At 42.0% G+C, this 20,494-nt stretch overlaps 1 protein-coding gene across 6 annotated transcripts in view; it reads right to left on the bottom strand.

Moving 5' to 3' along the window:
• arb2a (ARB2 cotranscriptional regulator A) overlaps positions 1-20,494 on the bottom strand; it is a 146,823-nt gene that overhangs the window by 82,523 nt on the left and 43,806 nt on the right. For 4 of the 6 annotated variants that reach the window (XM_063897400.1, XM_063897397.1, XM_063897396.1 and 1 more), the window contains exon 7: positions 8,453-8,671. In XM_063897400.1, the coding sequence (XP_063753470.1) occupies positions 8,453-8,671 (219 nt within the window). Of the gene's footprint in view, positions 1-4,419; positions 5,173-7,649; positions 7,962-8,452; positions 8,672-20,494 lie in introns of those variants that run through there. The other 2 variants (XM_063897399.1, XM_063897401.1) reach the window with 2 other exon arrangements.

Here is a 20,494-nt window from a genome sequence, read left to right as displayed (position 1 = left end):
AAAGTACTCATTCTGCTGTTAAGTGTCAGTCAGTGAGCATGTAGAAATGAAAAAATAAATAAAGACCATAGCCAAGAGGAACTAATCCGAAGGTCTATGTCCAAAAAACCTTGAAGTTCCCTTTACCATATTGCACAATGTTAAACAAGTTTAACGCTCAATAAACTGTAGCCGACCTCCCTGGAAATACAAGCAAAAGAAAAGTTGACAAAAGATTGAAGTGAAGGATTGCTTGGATAAAAAGATTCAAGCAGACCTTCAGACTAGGGCTGTCACGATATCAGATTTTCACTCCATGGTTATCGTGGCCAAAGTAATTCATGACAACGATATTATTGCGATATCTATAGAAAATCTTAACAAGAATAATAATAATAATGCTATCAGTCAAATTCATTAGTTTATTGTGCATTTTGTGTCTACCGTACAAAAATAACAACAAAAACTGTTGTCTTATTGGGCTTTTGTATTTTGGAGCAACTGTTGTTATCAGTGTTTTAAACCCTGGCCTGATTTAGTGATGGCTTCATTCTGACATTTCTTATCCATTGACTCAAACACCGTTAGCTGACCTGAATCCCTGGCTCTGTGTTCACCAAGTCCTCCAACTAATACGACCAAATAGGTCGATTTTTCCGGCCCTCTAATACTGGAGCGTTTTCAATCAACGGGCCATCGTGCATTGTGGGTTTTAGTCAACTGACTACATCCATTTGGTCATACAAATGTTATTATCATCACACGTCACATACTTTATTTATTAAATACTATTTATGGTATTGCATATGGTAAAGGTTCATCAGGCTTTTAGTGCTGCCGGAGCGCACCGGAACGCGGCCGTACATGGCGCGCATATTGTGCATGCTAAATTCCACTGTTGTCAATGTAGACGCCACTTACTGCTGTGTCTTTAGTTCAAAGCCCAGTCCATATTTTCAACCGTTACACAGTAAAAGTATGTATGGGTCTGTTCAAGTTCAGCTGTTTGTGTGTGTGTGTAAATTGTTGTTTCTATCACGGTTACCGTAAATACCGATATATTGTGACACCCCTACTTCAGACACAAGGTGTGACTGTCTCAACTTGCATTACCTGCCTCCATCTCATCTCAGGACATGCAAAAGGACACCACTGCTATACTCTTACCTAATCAACAAAACTCTTACTATATGTTATAACTTATGTCAATATTTAGACTGCTAGACAACTTGCTGCATTGATCAGGACTATCCACCCCACTTAGGATCTGTAATTGGTTCCAAATGTTACTCATTTATTAAATGCGTTTGCTCTGCAATTGTCTATTTTCTAGAATTTGTTCATTTTAGCTCTTTCCATTGCTTACACAATAAAAACTCAGACATAATTGCATACACACTGATTCAAAACCCTTACACACACTCTCTTGTTTCTTAAAAGTTGGTCGGTCGTATACTTGCCCTGTGTTTATTCACTGTAATGAGAAGCAGGGATAGAAGAGCGGAGGAGAGGAGTGTGCTGCAGCCAGAATAACAGTCCCAACGCCAACACAAACCCAGTGTCCGACCAACACAGGAAACAATGAATCTAACAACACCAATGACAAACAACCACTTCAAACCTCCCCACACTTCTCTCTTCTGCTCCTCCTTCTCCCAAACCAACATAGACCAGGAAAACTTCTGAGGAAACTGGAATTTAAAGTTGGGAGATGGTGAGCAGTATGGACCGGAAGGAATTTAGTGGATAAGAGCCATTATACTTTATATTTAGAAACTTTTCAGTGGGAGCCAAAAGTGTCAGAACAGTGTCACGGGATCCCTTAACAACTTCATTGGGTTTGGACTCTTTCACAGGGGTTCTTGGACAGTCCGGGTCTCAATCTTGCAAACACGTCAATAAGTATTTCAAGAGGTTAGAGAGATAGTTGAATAAAATGTATTCCAAACACCCACCTGACAACAATATTTTTTGAGAGTTCCTTTTTGTATAGAAAACAATTACTCAAATTACACCAGGAACACAAATTCTGACTCACTGAATCCGTCACTCCCTCCTGCGCTATGGCCACACACTGGGTAAACCCACCTGCAGCACCAGTCATTAAACTCTTTAATATGCACTGATCACCACAGAACAGGATTGTTTTCATTCGGGCTAATGATTCAATATTAAATAAGCCATGTACATAATTACATGTTTGGTGTAAGCAAAGAGGTTATTAGAGTAAAATAGTTGTGTGTGTGCTAGCGTGCGTGCTTATGTACATGTCTCTGTGCACACAATTAAAAAGTGGACCTCAACGACACCTGTTTGCAATTGCATTCTAATCAATGTGTGGGACGTGTACTCCTTCGCCATGTTTTTTCCTTTTTTTCCTTTCCCCTCTCGTCTTTGTTTCTTTTTTCACTCTCTCATAGAGTCGAGAGAGAGCTGAAGTTAGCTAGAAGCTGTCTGAGAGCTGATGGGTCTGCTAGAGTCGGGGAAAGGAAGGTATGGAGCAAATTAGTGGCAGAGATGGGAAAATAATGACTGTGGCATTGTGGGTAATTAGCAGGTATAGTACGTATGGAGAGTTGGGAATATAATGATGCGAGAAAGAGACATGGAAAAGCTAGAACGAGGTGAAAAACGTGTGCAAGACTAACAAGGGGGGGAAAGTGTGGGTGTGTGTGTGTGTGTGTTTGAGAGTGAGCGAGAAATGAATGTGTAGGTGTGTTATTCGATTGGGATATACAGTAAAGGAGAAAAAGAGGGAGCCAGAGCCAGAGAAAGGAGAAAAACTAATAGCGGCCATGTGATCCTACGTGCATATTAGCGTGCTCAGACTGTATACAATGAAATAGCATGACCTTGGTGGGGTCAGTCTGCTCTGACAATATTTTCCAGGGCATTGTTTCAAATCAATAACTCATTAACAAAGTACAAAGGAAGTTGCTGTGGGTTTGTGAGATTCTTTATTAGAAAAGAGTGGCTGCGGGCCAGAAAGGTCATCGCGGTGACATCTCGGCTAGCCTTGCGCTGCCGCCCGGATTGTCAGGTGAAATTACTGCGAGCCATTAATTGACATAAGGCAAAGGAGAGCGGGCAGGCGGACAAGGCTTTGTTTGTTCCAGGATGACCCTAAGGTTCTTGTTTTTGTGTGTATTTGTGTGTGTGTCTGTGTATGTCTTTATTCGGGTCAGCCTGTATCCACAACAGGGTTGTGTGGTGAGAGAAAGAGAAGTAGAGAGAAGTAGAGAGAAGTAGAGAGAGAGAGAGAGAGAGAGAGAGAGAGAGAGAGAGAGAGAGAGAGAGAGAGAGAGAGAGAGAGAGAGAGAGAGAGAGAGAGAGAGAGACCTCAGTGGGTGGGAAGGTGCGAGGGAGGGCAGGATGGATGTGTTTGATGGTTGACATGACTAGAAGATTGGGAGCAGGGATATGAGACAAGCTACACTGCTTCTGCCTTGAGCAAACACATAGGTATGTGTACACACATATGTTAGGTACTACACATTACACATTTCCAGAAACGCTCACTCAGGCTAACAAGCAGGAAATCTAACAGACTCACTCCTCTTTTTAACTTAGAGTAGAAGCATTTACTATTTCACTAAAGTTTAACACAAGCTGCATGTAAAGCAGTTTGAATAAAGGTTTAAACGTTTCACAGGAAGCGTGTACTTTGGTTTCAAACACAAGAACTTACACACACACAAAGGTCAAAGATTCTTCTCTACCACACAGAAATACACGCCCAAATACAAAGATGGCATCCAGCCAATTTGTTCTCTGCAGCAAGCAGGTGAAGCGCCCTCTAGCTCCGGTTATTGACCTCTTCTCTGACCAAGTTCAAAGGTTAATCAAGTCCCTACCTGTCATTGGATATGCTGAGCCTTACTTCTTGGCACGACCACAGGACAAAGGTCAAATAAACCCTGTCTGTATAATTGCTTGTGGGCCACAGACTGGGGCAAAGGGGTGAAGGTGACAAAGAGCAAAACCCAGTCCCATAGAGAACACTGTAGTGCCATGTCAAATACAATTACCAGCGTGTGTGCTAGTGTGTCCATGTCTTAATGTTTATAATCAAGTTTTGGTGTGTGTAAGTGTGTGTGTTATGTGAATCCTCAGGATGCTTTGTAGTACGCTGTGAACATGGAGAAACAGGACATCATCTGCTAAACACAGACAAGGACAAGAAGCTCAGCTAGCCCCAGTGGACAGCTGCAGCTGGGAATAACAGGTCTTGGAAAGGCGAAGTCTAAATAATGGATGCTCCTTCCTTTAAGAAACACACTCTGTAAAATCAACAACAGTCAAATAAGTATGGGACAGTACAAGGCACATGGCACCAAGACACTGGAGACCACAATTTTCCAAGAAGCAAAAATGAAATCTTTATTGTAAACAAAAACAAAACAAAAAACACACAAAAAAACTGTGATTTTCTACCCTGACATGAAATCTGAAAGAAAAAAAAAAGTTGTAAAAAGGGAATCAAACAATCCCCAAAGTGTGTCCCATAGGTAGGTTTCAATGTGGTATGATTTGGTTAAGGATTTTAGAGAAAAGAAGAGAGTTTTCATATAAATCATTCAATAGGCACCAGTCTCAATCATACATATCTTATTCTTAGAGTTGCACCGAAGCCCAGTACAGCATAGCGAAAATAAAAAAAGGAGGAAGAGTCTCAATCCGCTACTTCAAAATGCTATTAGAGTGAGGTCCTCCCTGTTTATCTCTCTCTGAACATCATATAATACGAGATGCTAAAACGAAAAGCAGAAAGTATTCCAGTCGTTTATAAAAATAAGTGGTGCTAAAAGAAAGGCGAAGCTCTGTTTTTTGTCCCCTTTGCTCTTTTTTCCCCCTTCTTCTTTCCAGGGCCTGCTGGCCTAATCCCAGCCAGCCAGCCTTGGGTGAACTCTTTGGAAGCTTCTTAAGCCCATGAATGTGCCTTTTGTTCCTGCCATTCCTCCGCTTGGCTGACAGAAAATAGCTAACTGGATTACTGCTAAAATTCAGAGTAAAGTGAACTCCCAAACTTCTATATGGCAAAGAGAGCCAGCCCCCCCCCCCACACACACACACACTATCCTCATCAGCATCCCTCCGATTAGACTTTCTATCCTTCCATCCCTCCCTCTGTCTTCTCTTTCTAACTGCCTCCTCCACCAACATCCCCCAAAACATGGCCGAGCGGTGTGTGACCTGGATGAGAGGAGAGGAGAGGGATTAGATAAGGTTGAGAGGTTGCACACTATGAACCCAAGGCTAAAAAGTGAGAATCCTAAAAGCAGTTAAGAGCTTATTAATGTGTGTAAGGAAGCATATTAATCAACTCCACTTTATCAGGGGCTGGAGGGTGTATGAATATGTGTGTTGTGTGTGTGTGCGTGTCAGTCTTTCTATGTCAATATCTTAAAAACTCAAGTATTTTATGTAACTGTATGACTATTACAGGTATAAATGATAAGTGAGACAGCTTTAAGTTTCTGGGTTTTTTTGTGTAATTTTGGATTTCAATATATAAAAAGGGGTAAAGGTATATATTTGAGTGTGTGTGTTTCTGAATGGCTGTGTGCAGGTGGTCTACCAGCTCAGCAGGAGTTAGAGTGTGAGATGTAGTGAATAAAGAAAGGTTTGCATGTGTTTGTGTTTTTGTGTGTGTGTGTGTGTGTGTGTACGCTGTTGAAAAAGATGAAAACAACCGTGCTAAAGAGGTTTGATTTGATCCACCACCCACCCCGACGAACAGAAGTGTAGAAGGACAAACACACGCAGACACACACGCACAGACACACACACGTCAAAAGCTTAGTTCTTTTTTCACCTCTTTTACTCTTTTGTCTGTCGGTATGTGTGTTCCTTTACACAACTGCATGTGTGTTTTTTTGCTTGCATGTGCGTGTGTGTGCGGGCGTGTGACAGCTTACTCTGGGGGGGACTGCGGCCGAACACTGGAGAGTAAAGTAGTGCAGGAGGAGGCGTGGACGATAGAGGCGAGGTCATACACACAAACATCCTGCTGACTTCTGGGTCAAAGGTCAAAATTCAAGGGGCACCAACACACAGCCAACCTGCTCACTCATTAATCTTTATCCCGAGTCTTCAATCCCTGCATCTAAGGACAAGTGCATTCGCTGGAAAATGTAAACCTTCTACATGACCCCTACTTTTCTTTCTAATGAGGTTAATTTTGTATTATCCTGCAGCACTGAAAAAACAGATGTTGAACGTTTTTTCTTTTCTTTTTTTAAATCAATCTCTCAATTAAAATGTGCCACAACACTGGATATTGAACTATGGACTGCTAGAGAAACAGTATGGACTGCTCAATCAATTTGACAGATTATATTTAACAAAAAGCAAGATGGAAATGACAAAAAGTAGGTGTTTTATTTCCTTCAGTTAATCATTATGATGTCTGCACTGACTTCCATCTCATGTACTTCTGAAAAGCAAAGACTTTTAAACTGCTCAGTATTTCCGAGCCACTGTAGTCTCAAAAAGACAAGCCATTTCTGCAAACCGCCCTTGTCTAAATGCATCTGACCCTGTCCAGCATGCATTATGCAGGCTTGGGGATAGCAAGCTGAGTCCAATATCAAGACGTGAATAATATTGCATGCTTCCTCGAAGGATAAGGGAACCTTGGTTGGGACTGTGTTAACGACCTCACACTGCGTGTTAAAGATTTAAGGCAAGGAAGGGAGTAAAAATAGAATATTTATAAATGTATATTATAAAAAGGAGGAAAAGATAATTTGATATCATTCTGCGTTATTGGGAATCATTTAAATTTCACCTTCAAAATAATATAATTAAATACACACTCCATTTATCGTGGGTCTAACAAAATAGAAATAGAAAAACCAGCACACACACGCACACACACACACACACACACACACACACACACACACACACACACACACACACACACACACACACACACACACACACACACACACACACACACACACACACACACACACACACACACACACACACACACACACACACACACACACACACACACACACACACTTGCAATAAGCACTGGGTTTTGTATATTCATTTATAGCTTAAAAAATATATATATATATCAATAAGTGACAGTTGATGCAAGTTATTTTGACTACATTAATGTGAGCGAAATGGCAGAGTGTGTACCACAAGTGTTATTTCATCTAGTGTAAAGAAAAATCATGACAAGTCTCATGACAGGGAGACCAGCGTAGATGTAAGGAAGTGTGATAGAGTAAGATAGAACTGATGCTAATTAACCCTTATTAGAGTGTGTGTGAAGGTACTGCCAGGGGGGTGAGAAAAAAAAGGGGCTGAGTTGACAGCTCACACACCGCCCTTAAGTCCCAGAGCAGACCTAACTCTTTTCAGACACCAGAGACTGACGTATTACTCTCTCACACACACGCAGAAGTACACACATATACACACACACATGCAATCGGACTAAAGTAAGACACAGAAAATTGATCAGGAGACTTTTTCTGTGATGGGAGGAAGCTAGCTGTGCACACAATATTCATTTATATTCAGAAATGATACTAAATTAGAGCTTTTAAGAAACACAAATTGTCTAGACTCCATTTAGGAGGCCAACTATGAATTTTATTGGCAGTAGGGTGAAACAAAAAGACATTTACAAAGAGAAGACCACCGTTTTAATTTCTCATCACCTTGCCCATATTTATTTCGATTTATTCAAAGGGTTGCTTCCTTTGTTTGACCAAAAGGTAAACTGGCCAATCTAAGTGTGTGTGTGTGTGTGTGTGTGTGTGTGTGTGTGTGTGTGTGTGTGTGTGTGTGTGTGTGTGTGTGTGTGTGTGTGTGTGTGTGTGTGTGATTAGGTGGTGTACGGGCAGTGTAGCATGATAAGAATGTTGCAGTGTGTTTGCAGAGTGTGTGTTAGGGAGATAATAATCCCAGCGGTTAACAGGAGTGAAGGGCCAGAGCTGCACTGACCAGCCCACCATCTGAGAGAGAAAAAGAGAGGGAGAGAGAGGAAGAGGGAGAGAGCGACGTAGCCATGTGGTTAACACTTGCTCACTGAGAGGCGACTGGAGCACAGCCAACCTCTTCACACACAGGCTGACCACACAAGAGCCTCTCTTTCTCCCTCTGCCTCCCATCCTCCCTTCCATCCTCCCATCATCTCTTGTTACTTAACATTTCCTTCCATAGCCTCCTCAGTGCGCCACCTTCCACCCTCCTCCTCCCGGCACGTTCTTGCCACTTGTGTCTCCTGCAAACTTTTCCAAATGCCTCCCTCCCATTTTCTCACCTATGTCTCTACTCCTACCTCCTCCCACGACCTTAACTGTCACTCTGTCCACCTCCTCTATCATGTCTGCTTTTGACGAACATCTATTCTTCTGTCCTTCCCAGCGGCTCTCACAACATTCCCTCCCTGCCTTTCTCTTTTCTCTCTCCCCTTTTTCAGTCTCTCCGTTCCTTTACGACTTACCCGTATAGGGATCCGCTCAGTTTCTGTCTCCTTTTGTGGGTTTCGATACTTCTCATAAAATTCTCTCTTCTTTTTGCCCTCTTTATCATCCTTGCGCTCCCTCTTCTCTGCAGGTTCGTCAGAGGGTTCGGTAGGAGAGGGCAGGGGAGAGGACATGGCTGACTTCTCCACCTCCAGGTAGTTCTCATTGGGATTGAGCACCATCACACCGTAGCCCTCCTACAACAGATAAGAAAAACAAGCATGTTTATAAGAACCATGGCATCAGGATCAATCAAATCATAATTGCTCCCAATACTTGCTTAGCAATGTAATATAAGAAAAATATACAATAATATTATATAAATAATATATTATTTATATAATATATAAACTGATTTTATATAGATCTTTTAAAAACTGAAAGTGCTTTAACAACATTTAAAAAATATATTTTCAGGTAAAGAGTATGGCAGATGGGAGTGTGTGTGTGTGTGTGTGTGTGTGTGTGTGTGTGTGTGTGTGTGTGTGTGTGTGTGTGTGTGTGTGTGTGTGTGTGTGTGTGTGTGAGAAAGAGAGTCTGTATAACAAATACCCAAAGAGATATCGTATTTTCCCCAACAAATAAAGATGATATTAACTCTGTTAAACCTACTTAGGAACGCTGGTGTAGCACTGCATGAAAATCTCTCTTACAATGAAACTCAGAAACTTAGCACTCAGGCTAAGTCTGACTGGTTTTAAGTTGTTTAAAAAAAATCTTGGTAGTGGATATCTATGAGCAATAATACCATAAAACGCAGATTGTGAGAGGACTAGGGAAAGGACGAACATTCAGACTGAAATAAATGGCAGAGAAAGAGACAGAGGAGAGAGTGTCACTGCAGGGACAAGCCTGAGAAGTAACCGGGGGATTGAAATGTAGCACCGGTGGTTTCAGTCGGTGAGTAGCATTTAGTGACTCCAAAGGCCATGTGTCACTTAATATCAAACCCAATCGATCCCACCATCACTCAAAGAGTTAGCTGCAACTGCGTAAGTATCCGTTTATGTGCATGTTATTGTGTGTACAGGACTTCAGTCAGCACTGCCGATTAAGAAGTGTAGAAATATTTAGAAACCCAAAAGGTTTTAGCATTGAATATATTTTTAAGTAATATCCCTAATATTTGTTTTTCTAAACTTCAAAAATGTTCAGAATAAGAGAAAATGTTAAATAAAAATAACCAAAATGGTTATTATAAGAAAAATGACAGAGGGTAAATGTATTGTGAAGAAAAGGAAGTTTTCTTGTAGCCTTTGGTGACTTCTTCAATTTTGAAGTCATTTTAATTAACTGTTTATTATCCCAAGCACTCTGAAACTAAAGCAGGAAATGGATGGATTCCTGTTTCACTTTGGTTGTGCTTAACACACACAACCCCCATTGTGACACACATACACACACCTAAGACTCAGAGTTATTGGTATACGACTGTGCAAACACACACACACACACACACACACACACACACACACACACACACACACACACACACACGAGCATGAAAGACAGCAGTGCTGGCAAAATACCTTTAGGAGGAGTTTTGAGGGAGTTCGCTCAGCTTCCTCTGCAAATCTTCATCACTCACACACACACACACACACACACACACACACACACACACACACACACACACACACACACACACACACACACACACACACACACACACACACACACACACACACACACACACACACACACACACACACACACACACACACACACACACACACTGTCTTCTCAAGGCGGCACGTCTCCTCTTCCTTGATAAGTGTTAACACATTGTGCTTGTGTTCCGTTGACGCAGCTAGAGTGTGTGTCCCCCCTACGCCCATACACATCAAACCTGCCACACACCCCTTCCCTTAGCACCTGCCGTGTGTTGACAACGGCAAAATGACACTTTCTCACTTATTCAGATTATAAAATTAGTTTGATTCTCACTCCTTTTCAAATTCAAACAAGGCTCTCCTTCCCTCGCTGGACATATTCGGAATGTAAAAGGTGTTATAAATATTAAGATTATTGACTTAAGAAAACATTTTAAGTGTGAGGAAAATTGGACACAAATGGCTAATTATTTTGTTTTAACAACGTGTTAAAAAAAGTATTTTAATATTACATCAGCTTTAAGTTCATTCAAAAAATGTATTTGAAATTCTAATTTAAAAATATGTCCTGCTACATAATGGCATCTGTATGATGATGGAGTAAAGTTTGAATTTTACTTCAAGGCACAGCAAGTCTTATGGTAATTTAGCAAGTGATTTATGACTTGAAAAACTGCATGTCCAACATTATAGTTTGTATGCAAATTCTAGGTGGATGATGTTTCTTCTAACTTGGATTTGTATTAGTCTGTGTGCCTTAGTATGTTCGGAAGAAAAAGTGAAACTTGGAGAGGTATGGATGAGGAACTATTAGGCAGACTTAATATTGCCTGCAGATATCACATACACATTTGCACACAAATATAGAAACCCAGACACACAAGCTTACATTCAGACAGATGGATTGCTGGATGAAAAAGAAATAGGAGTGGGTGAGCAGAGGAGAGAGCAGAGGAGACAGAGAGAGAACAAAAAGTGAAAGTAGAGAAGGGGAGTTATAGATAGATAGCTATAATGATAAGACAAAGATAGATAGAAAAGGAAGGAGAGAGAGACATGGAGTCCAACCAGATCAACACCAGCTTTGTGCCACTGCCCACTGGTGGCAGCCTGATAAAATAACTGACAAGACCAGTTCAGTTTACGGCACCAACATTATAAGAGCCACATATAATTTAAATCAATAAATGATTACATTTAATACTGATGAACAAAACGTTTTAATAAAAAAAACGTAACAATAACAAATGAAAACCACTCTCCATTGCCAGTACATTTTTCAAACAAAGGAGGAAAAATGGCAGAAAAAAGATTTGCATTTTACCATCATCACATCACTTTGTGTGCATTTCTCCTTTCCCCTAATCCTGGTTCACAAGGCCAAAAGTTAATAGTTTAGCAACACTGGCCCATGTGTTCTGATGCTAACCCTGAGTGGCCTACAACCATGTTTAGTCTTCAGTGCTCTTACCCTAACCCTTACTGGTCAATAACCCTTAGTGGCCCTAAGCATACTTTTGGTAACCTCAAGTGGCCCGGATCGTAGCCTTTAGCACCCTTATGCTAACCCTGAGTGGCCTATAGCCTATGGCCTTTTGGAGAGGCTAACACACCTAAGCGAGCTAACAGTGCTAACCCTTTCAGCTGTCCAGTCACCCAGAAGGACATTGCTGTAAAGGCAACCAGTGTTGTCGGCATACTTAGTCTGGAGGAGCAGGGTCTATGTCGGAAACCATCATTTATTTGAACATTGAGAGGTCTGTGTTGGTGTCAGGATAACACTGTGTTCCCTGTTCAGACACTTCCTGCTCTTATTCTTCTCTCCATCAACGCTATTTACAACAAAGAGTTGATGAACCAAGCAAAGCAATCTAAAATTAAATTTGCTTTGTTTTCTCCCCCTACAATTTCACCTTATATTTAAACAATTCTCTTTTAAAAATGAGATTCTTACAAATAAAATGTAATATTGCTTTATACTGTCATTGTCTATGTGTATATACCAAACCTATCTATAAAATAAATAATGTAAAGAACACCAATATTAGAAGAAAAATACATTCAATTCATATTAAACAGCACTTTGAGAATGTTTATCCCGAATCCCACAGAACTGATTTCTCCCACAGAGCTTATCATCATCATTCTAGTCTTTACGTTGTTTTGTGACAGCCAAATCTCTCCATACATCTTGCAATATACCCTTGTAGAGTTAGGTCACATGGCCTTTGTGTTTCTTGCTATCTGTCAAGTCGCTCCCACATACATACACCCAGGATACACCTGCTAAAGCGGATCTTTGTATTCTGATGTGCTGTCAAAGTGTGAATCTAACACAAATGCACACTGCAAACCTTGGGTCACGCAGCTTTTTATACAACTAAATCTCTCTCTCACACATTGCTAACATTGGGTCACGTTGCCTTTGTCCCACACACACACACACACACACACACACACACACACACACACACACACACACAGTCTCAAATTAAATACACACACACACAGTTCTCTAGCATTGGGTCAGTCTTGTCTTTCTGCAGCAGTATGCAGGCTAAGTCTCTTCCCATGCCCTGTGTGTGCCCCTGTGCCACCATCACACTGAGCCCCTGCCCCGGGGCCAGCGGTCAAGAGGGTCGCCCCGACCCCTCTAAGGGGGGGCACCCCGACCCCCATCACCCCGATCTGGACGATCCTTAGCACTCCTTTGTCGGCCTGTCCCACATCAGATAGCACAACAAAGGCTGCGGCTGCTAAGGAAACCAGGGCTCGTCTCATCGCCGTGATGAAACCCTTCCTCCGTCATCGCCCGGTCTCCCTACACGCAGCATTATGAAGCGTTTAAAAACATACATTCTCCTAACTATCTGCAAGGTATTAAAAATCATTTTAAAAAAGCTGCAATATACTGTGAATATCACGACTCTAAGGAATATTTGTTATTTATGATAACGTACTGCGCTCTCTTAACAATATTGTCAATACTCTTTGATGACAATGATGGACCCCCTTCATGGTCAAATTAGATGCCGCTTGCCCACTAGAACTTTGATGGTAACAGATCATTATTTTCCCTTCCAGTCGCATTATTTGAAAAGAAAGCAGATACCCTGTGTGTGTGTGTGTCTGTGTGTGTGTCCACATGTTAGTGAGTACACAAGAGCAAGAGAGAGTAAATAAGATGTCCCTTTAAGACAGCAGCACCTCTATTTTTTGTAGTGGCGTTGTAATGAAATGAAATGTGTCTAATGTGCGGGAGCGGGGAGAGAGGCGGCCGGAGTGAGAGGGTGTTTCATCTGTGCTTGTGGAGCTCAGCGAAGCTTTGATGTGAGAGCTCTCATGTAGTGAGCAGGGCTTTGGGCACAGGGAAAAGGACAGCACTTGACAGGTACAAAGCATGGCTGATAGCGGTCACGGGTGCTTGCAGTGAGGAAAGTGGATGGTATGGTGTGAATTTAAGGTTGTATGTGAATAGAAGCAAATACATGTGTTTCTTTAGTGTATTTATACATCCATGCGCTTGTATCCTACATGATGAGATTCAAAGTGCAATAGGTTTGTTTCTTTTCAAATTGGATCACGAGCAGCTTCATTTATTCGTTTATTGTCGGGGTGCTGTTAGGATCGAGGCAAACGGCGCTCCCTTTTTCTCAATAGCAATCGCTCCACTTCCTTGATTCAGCAATACGCAGCTCCGGATTCGCTGCTCAGGCTTGACTGACAAGGGGGAAAGGGTCACCCTGCCTGGCATACCCAATAAGATGAGGAGGAGGGGAGGGATGTCTGGAGGCTACAGTCTGGTTTGAGATCTGAGCGAGGCACAATGGCCGACGGAGATGAAAAAACAAGTTATAGAAAATAAGCGAGAGCAAAGAACTGGCGTCACAATTGCAGGTACTTGTGGCTGAAGCAATATGAAATACAAGTACACAAGTCTTAACAGGGAGGAAGAAGATCAAAAATCAAAACGCTCCTCAATAAATAGGTATGAAGGATCTGAGAGGATAGATAAATACTGTTATAACAAGTACGCTCTCAATCTCCCTCGCTGTCAGGGCCACCCTGCTCTTTTTGACCTTTTCTGTCGACGTCTCTGAGATTTTTTTACATGCAGGGCCTCTTTATCCATCCGATCCCCATCTTTTCTTTCTCTTTCTGTTTTTCCCACTCCCCCTCTTCTTGAGGCCGAGATACCACACAGATCGCACAGTAATGTCAGATTAAGTCACGGTGCCCCCTTTCTCATTTCAACACAGCACCAGTCTGAGACCCCCCATACCCAACCAAACACACAGCTATGTTTCTCTGAGAACAGAAGAGTAGAGTACTTACTGTACCACTGGGGCTATGAAAAGACATGTGTGGATCTTAGGTGATGTGAGAAGGGATGAGACGGGATTGTCATCAGCCTGTCACCACAAAATCAATCATCCTTTTGATAACTAGCGATACCCAGGGGGCCATGCAAGTACTTGCAAAGAAGACCTACATGTTACTAAATACAATTTTACAGTGTTGATAGAAAAAGAAAATAATATTCAACAGTTTATATAGAAGAAAAGATGATGTGCTGAAATAATGCCTACATTAGGTGGTGTAATTTGTAATGCATACAGAAGGTAGGGGAGCTTTTTTTATTCTCTGCTTAACCCCACATCCATGTATGTTCAAGCAATCAATTGAACAAATGTTTACATGGATCATACAGAAAAAGTAAGACAAACTGGAGCTTCCTGAGTTAATTTTAAACAAATCGCCCACTGCATGAGTTTCTTCTCTAATAAAGAGTACACATTTAATTAAGTTGCTTTAAATTCAACTTTCACTTCAAGTTCAAAGACTGCATACGGTGTTCGCTTCCACTAATGTAGTCGCACACTAATTTGGTCAAAGTAAATAAGACTCTGTGGTAATGATTATCTTTTTCTTGATCTTAATGAGCACAAACAGTTTAGGTCAGAATAAGAGGCTAACCTTTTGAGCTAGTCAAGTAGTTGTGTCTGTAATAGCAGTAGAGTTTTTAACCTTGGCATAGAAGTCTGGGCTCATTTGGATATTGTTTATATGTGGAGCTGAATATTTATAAATGAGTTCAAAGTGGAGCAGTGGGGTGGAGGAAGTGAAGAGAATAGCACAGCTTCAGATCCCTGATGCCTCAGCTTCTTTTCATGCTCACATTTACATTTCTTTCTCTCTGTTTCACTTTCTATTTCTCTCTCTTCCTGTCTCGCTCCTCCCGACCCGTCTATTTTCAGAACCTTAGTGAAAGGATAGACATAAAGACACTCACACAGACACTGTTGAGTAACTCACTCAGTGCAATGCCAAAGTCAGTTTATGCCTCAATTATTTACTATACTCGACGTCTGTGAATCTGTGATTTTGTTGAGCCACTATCTATGTTCAATGGTTGATCAAGCATTCGAGTGCCTGGACTGAAATTGTCACATAAACAGTGACACACACATACACACACTGACACACAAAGTTTGAAGGCCTGCTTCATCTGCTCTCAGCACGACACACACAGAGGGAGGTGCAGGGTTGGGGCTGGGGGTTTGTTAGATTGGGGGTGGATGTAGCATTAATCACCGTCCAGGTGGAAATTGTCAGAGCTATCGATTGTGCAAGTAAATGTTACACAAGTCATTTGTCAATTTTTTTTTTTACAGAAGATACGACAGTGAATGTAAACTCAGCAACACTGACATTTTAGAGCCATCTCACCAGAGCTCAAATCAGCTCCATAGACAGTAAGCAGACAGAAATAATTGAATTATCAAACATTGATTATGTATTTTTATGATAAGTAAAAAAACTGAGATATTATAATAAGCCATGTTTCAGCTAGCAGTGTTGCCTGGGCAGATTATAAAATCACTAGCATAATAAATTAACAACATTTCCAGTATACTTCAATATTAGAGTATCAAAGACATGCCAAAGAGCAAAGGAAATACAGTAAGCAGGAAGAGTCCTGAGCCCACAGAGGGAAAGCTATGGGGAAATAAATACAGGAGGCTTATTCTGATGCCGTTAGCATTTTGATTTATATATTCTATATTGTCTCCCCTAAGCATACACATGTATTTTTAATGAGGACACAGAGAGATATAGATCATGGAATGATAGGTGCCTCCCTACCCTCCTGCCTAACTATTTAATGTATAAATCAGGGAGAGAGGTGAGCTGAGAGAGGGATGCTGAGAAGCTGCAAAAAGAGGAAAGGAGGGAGGTGTGGAGGCATCCCAGGAGCAAACCTGTCCTGAAGGCCACTAATAAGTGTGCACGGAAGGAAGGAGAAAAGGCAAAGTCTGAGCTCAATAGGCTTAGGAAGAAAGAAATACAATGAACAATTAAGATAATGATTATAAAAATGATCGGTAGGAAGTATTTGGCAGCTATTTAAAATCTAATTTCTCAACAAGATTACACAAAAACAAAGCATCTGACCTGAATGAAAAATCCATCTCTGCTGATCATGATGATAACGGTGAAACAAAATGTGAGGGTGTCTTTTACTTCGAATGCAGACAAAATTAATCCACTGACGAATGTTTCAACTTTACCATCTGGACAGGTAGGTACTGTGTTAACACACATGAACACACACGGTGGGTGCGAGACGCATGGCCATATGTACAGACTGAGCCCGGTCAGGGTCAATGGCAGGACACAACTAAACATTGTATACACAGGAACACATGTATGCATGCGTTTTCAGAGATAAATGGATATACCCATCACCATGGCAAATAATACACAAGTATGTACCTGTTTGCCATGGAAAATACAGTGCATTTTTGGCACTATATGGTGCCACTTCATGTTATTTGTGATATAATAGATCATTAAGCGAACAAGGTATTTTTTACCTCGAAATGGAGATTTTGACTGCTCAGTTGTGATGACAAATGTGCAGGTTTGTGTGGGTGTAATTCACCTGTAAACTGCACTGTGTTGGTGAATAATGAGACCATGCTGTTTGGCCCAGGGTATTAATCTTACTGAACATCACAGGACCCGTATGACCTCCATGGGTCAACGGTCAAAGAGGAATCGCTTCACCCCTGCCCTGTTATTGTGACCTAGGAGGGAGTGCCACAGAGATAACTGGTGGTCTTGCTGATGTTGCTGACTGATGCTATGTGAAGTGTGCGATATTTCATGTTAGGCGTTACCTTTCATGTGATGAAATTTGCTATCCTATATGTATAAAATATTAATTTCTCCTCCCTCACCGGGAAAGTGTAGCAGGCTGCAATCATGCAATAGGCAATAAATCAGAAGGCAACATTATTAGCACACGGACACACAACCGCAATGACACACATGCATGCCAACAGTCCAAGACACTGACCTCTCTCTAAGTGGAGCTGCACCACAGGTCCATGAGTCAGGGGAGGTCGCCACAGCCAATCACAAGCTTTGTTTGACGTGTGAAGGGTAAACACTAAGGCTGCTCTGTCCTGCCATTTTCTCTGCTTATTTTCACAGGATGTAACCTAGAAAGGTGGCGGAGAATATAGTGTATCTGTGTGTGTATGCATGTATGTCTGTGTGTTCCTGCACATTTTCCATAGTGTCATTACCACATGGCTGGGGTTATGCTTCACAGCACACACATGGAGCTACGCATGTATGTTGGAATCCCCTTCATCCTCTCACCATACGGCCCAATACACGTGCAAAAATCCATGCTGTGGCAACTAAGGAAACCATGCATGGAGCAATAGACATTTTCCTATTAACCCGATGTAGCCTTCAAAACTGGTTGAAAAGCAATTTACCATGGAAAGGCGCTTAAAACACATCCTCTCTCGATCACACACACAGACTAACTCCCCCACCCCACTGCCACCACAATCCTCACTAGAAGCTCTTTCAAATTCACAACTTTTTTTAAGACCACCTGTTGTCTATTATTTTTACATACTGCTTTTCTCATAAATCATAACACTCTGTAATTAATCAAGCTGTCAAAACAGGGACTGGAGGTCACCTGGAGGGGTCGGAGGTGGTTGCAGGGCCGATGGAGGTCAGGGTCACACCGCATTCCTCATTATCAAGTTGGGATGGGAGAGGGGCCGGGCAAACAAAAGCGAAAGCAGATGGAGGAGGGGGGGTAGGCACAGATGAAAAAGAGAGCTAGAGAGACAGGGAGAAAGGGAGAAGGAGAAATTGACAAAGAAAAGTAAAAGAAGCTGTCAGCTGCCTTCAGATGAAGACAGGGGAGGTGATTCTGAGAAGGGAGACATCATATAAAGAGGTGGAAAAAAGGAAAGGAAAAAGGAGAGAGGCATGAAAAAAACAAAAGAAATCTACAAAATGTTTCTACTGTATAGACTTGGAATTGGCTGCAGAGAGGAGAAAGAGGAGAGAAGGAGGTAGGGTGTTGCTTTTCGATGGGAAAATAGGGAATCAGCTGTGGAAGTATGATTGTTATCTTGTTCTCTCCTCCTGTTTGTGCGTGCATGCATGTGTGTGTGCGCGCAAGTGCATGTGTGTGTGAGTGTGTGTGTGATGAGGCAGACTGATATCTTTCTCAGATGAGTGTGTATCAGTGTCTCAGTGGGTTAAGAGCCAGTTCAGAGACAGGACCACGGGCCTGGAGTGGCATGTCACCGACTCCACAATACGCACTGCTGATTAGATCACACTGATTAGACTGGCACACACACACACACACACACACACACACACACACACACACACACACACACACACACACACACACACACACACACACACACACACACACACACACACACACACACACACACACACACACACACACACACACACACACACACACACACACACAGAGAGAAGCTAAACGAATGCACAGTTTATTCTCAAGTTACTTATTTGTCCATCAATATTTGGCAAGTTGTGTTGTTTGGTAATTTACAGACAATGAATAGCAGAAAGGAACATTATCATAATAGGTTAATAATAGGTTAATGCTTTATCAAGTCTGCGTATATGTGGCTCACTTTGTAATATAAATGATGGCATGTGTGGCAAAATGTGTTGACAATGAAGATAAGTGAATTATCTTCTCTTTTTGAGTGTGAATATATTATGTGAAGTTATGAGCACACAATCAAACAAGATGAACAAACAAACATACAAACAAAGCAGCTAAATGCTCGGCAGGGGGGATGAAAGGCCGGGACATTCTCCGGAGTAACGGAGAGAGGAAAAGGTTTAAAAAAAGAACAATTTAAAAAGTGCAAATGCCGCGGAACTCCTCGCGCTGTGTTCGCGTCCCCCTCCCCTGTGTGGAGCATGAATTCTCAGGCGTGGCTCGCTCTATCAAAAACATCACTCTTGAATGAGGCGCCGACCATTGCGCAAAATTAGCTGTCACCCTTTCCTCAAAATCTTTGTTAATCTTGTTTCCAGTGTTTGCGGATTTATCAGCACATGCATCAATGTCAGCTCCTTGGTTACTGAGCCGCACTACTTGGGAGAAGATATAATTAAAAATGTTTGGGGCGTGGGGGGCGGGAGGGGAGGGCTGCTGAAGGAGCGGGAGTGTTAGGAAAGACGGGGTGGGGGGGGTGTCTGGGAGGAGGAAGGTGAAGTCTTCCTCTCATCTCGTAGTTTCCCCTGGGAGCCTGTGGAACACAGAGCCAGTGATAACAGACAAACGGGCTGGGCCGCGCCTCTCTTCCTCTGCTTGCTCACTTTCCGGTATCACTCGGGTCAACGTGTGCTGCTATCTCTTTAATGACGCTAGCTCCATTGATCCGGCTGCGGTCGGGAAACTAGTCTCATTGTTAACAGCCACTTGACACAAGAGGAAAACAACAGCCAAATGCATCCATCTAGTGATAAAACTGCCTTATCAACAATGTGATGCAAAACTTACCAATCAAGAGGCCTTCAGACATGAGTTTCATGGCTTGGACGAAGTACAATCAGAAAGACAATCATTCAGTACGCCGCATGCATGGACAGGATAGAGCCACTGTGAGTAAACAAAAAAGCCAAAGATCCAGTATCGGCATATTTAGAGCAACTAGAATTATGTGATTCTTTAGGGTATGTTTGCGTGTTCACCGACTTAAACAAAAACACTTTGACATCTGGAAGGGCGGTGATGAATTACACTGTGCCACCACAGCTTGATCCTTGAAATGTTTCCAGCACATCTCTTATTATCATGTGGCTTTAAAAAAAAAAAAAACGTGCCCATCCAGCTCGCATCAAGGGACAAGCTAGTGATGCATTAGATACTCAGCGTCCAAGTCTCCTTGCTAAATCACAGATAAGGAACACAGAACTGGCACACATATAGGCATTTATACAACCCCCCCCCACACACACACACACACACACACACACACACACACAAACACCCCTCTGGGAGTGCGGTTGTGATGCAGAGACATCTCG

The sequence above is a fragment of the Eleginops maclovinus genome, chromosome 12 (genome assembly GCF_036324505.1).
Source record: "Eleginops maclovinus isolate JMC-PN-2008 ecotype Puerto Natales chromosome 12, JC_Emac_rtc_rv5, whole genome shotgun sequence".
NCBI lineage: Eukaryota > Metazoa > Chordata > Actinopteri > Perciformes > Eleginopidae > Eleginops > Eleginops maclovinus.
This window is presented reverse-complemented; position numbering and strand designations above follow the sequence as displayed.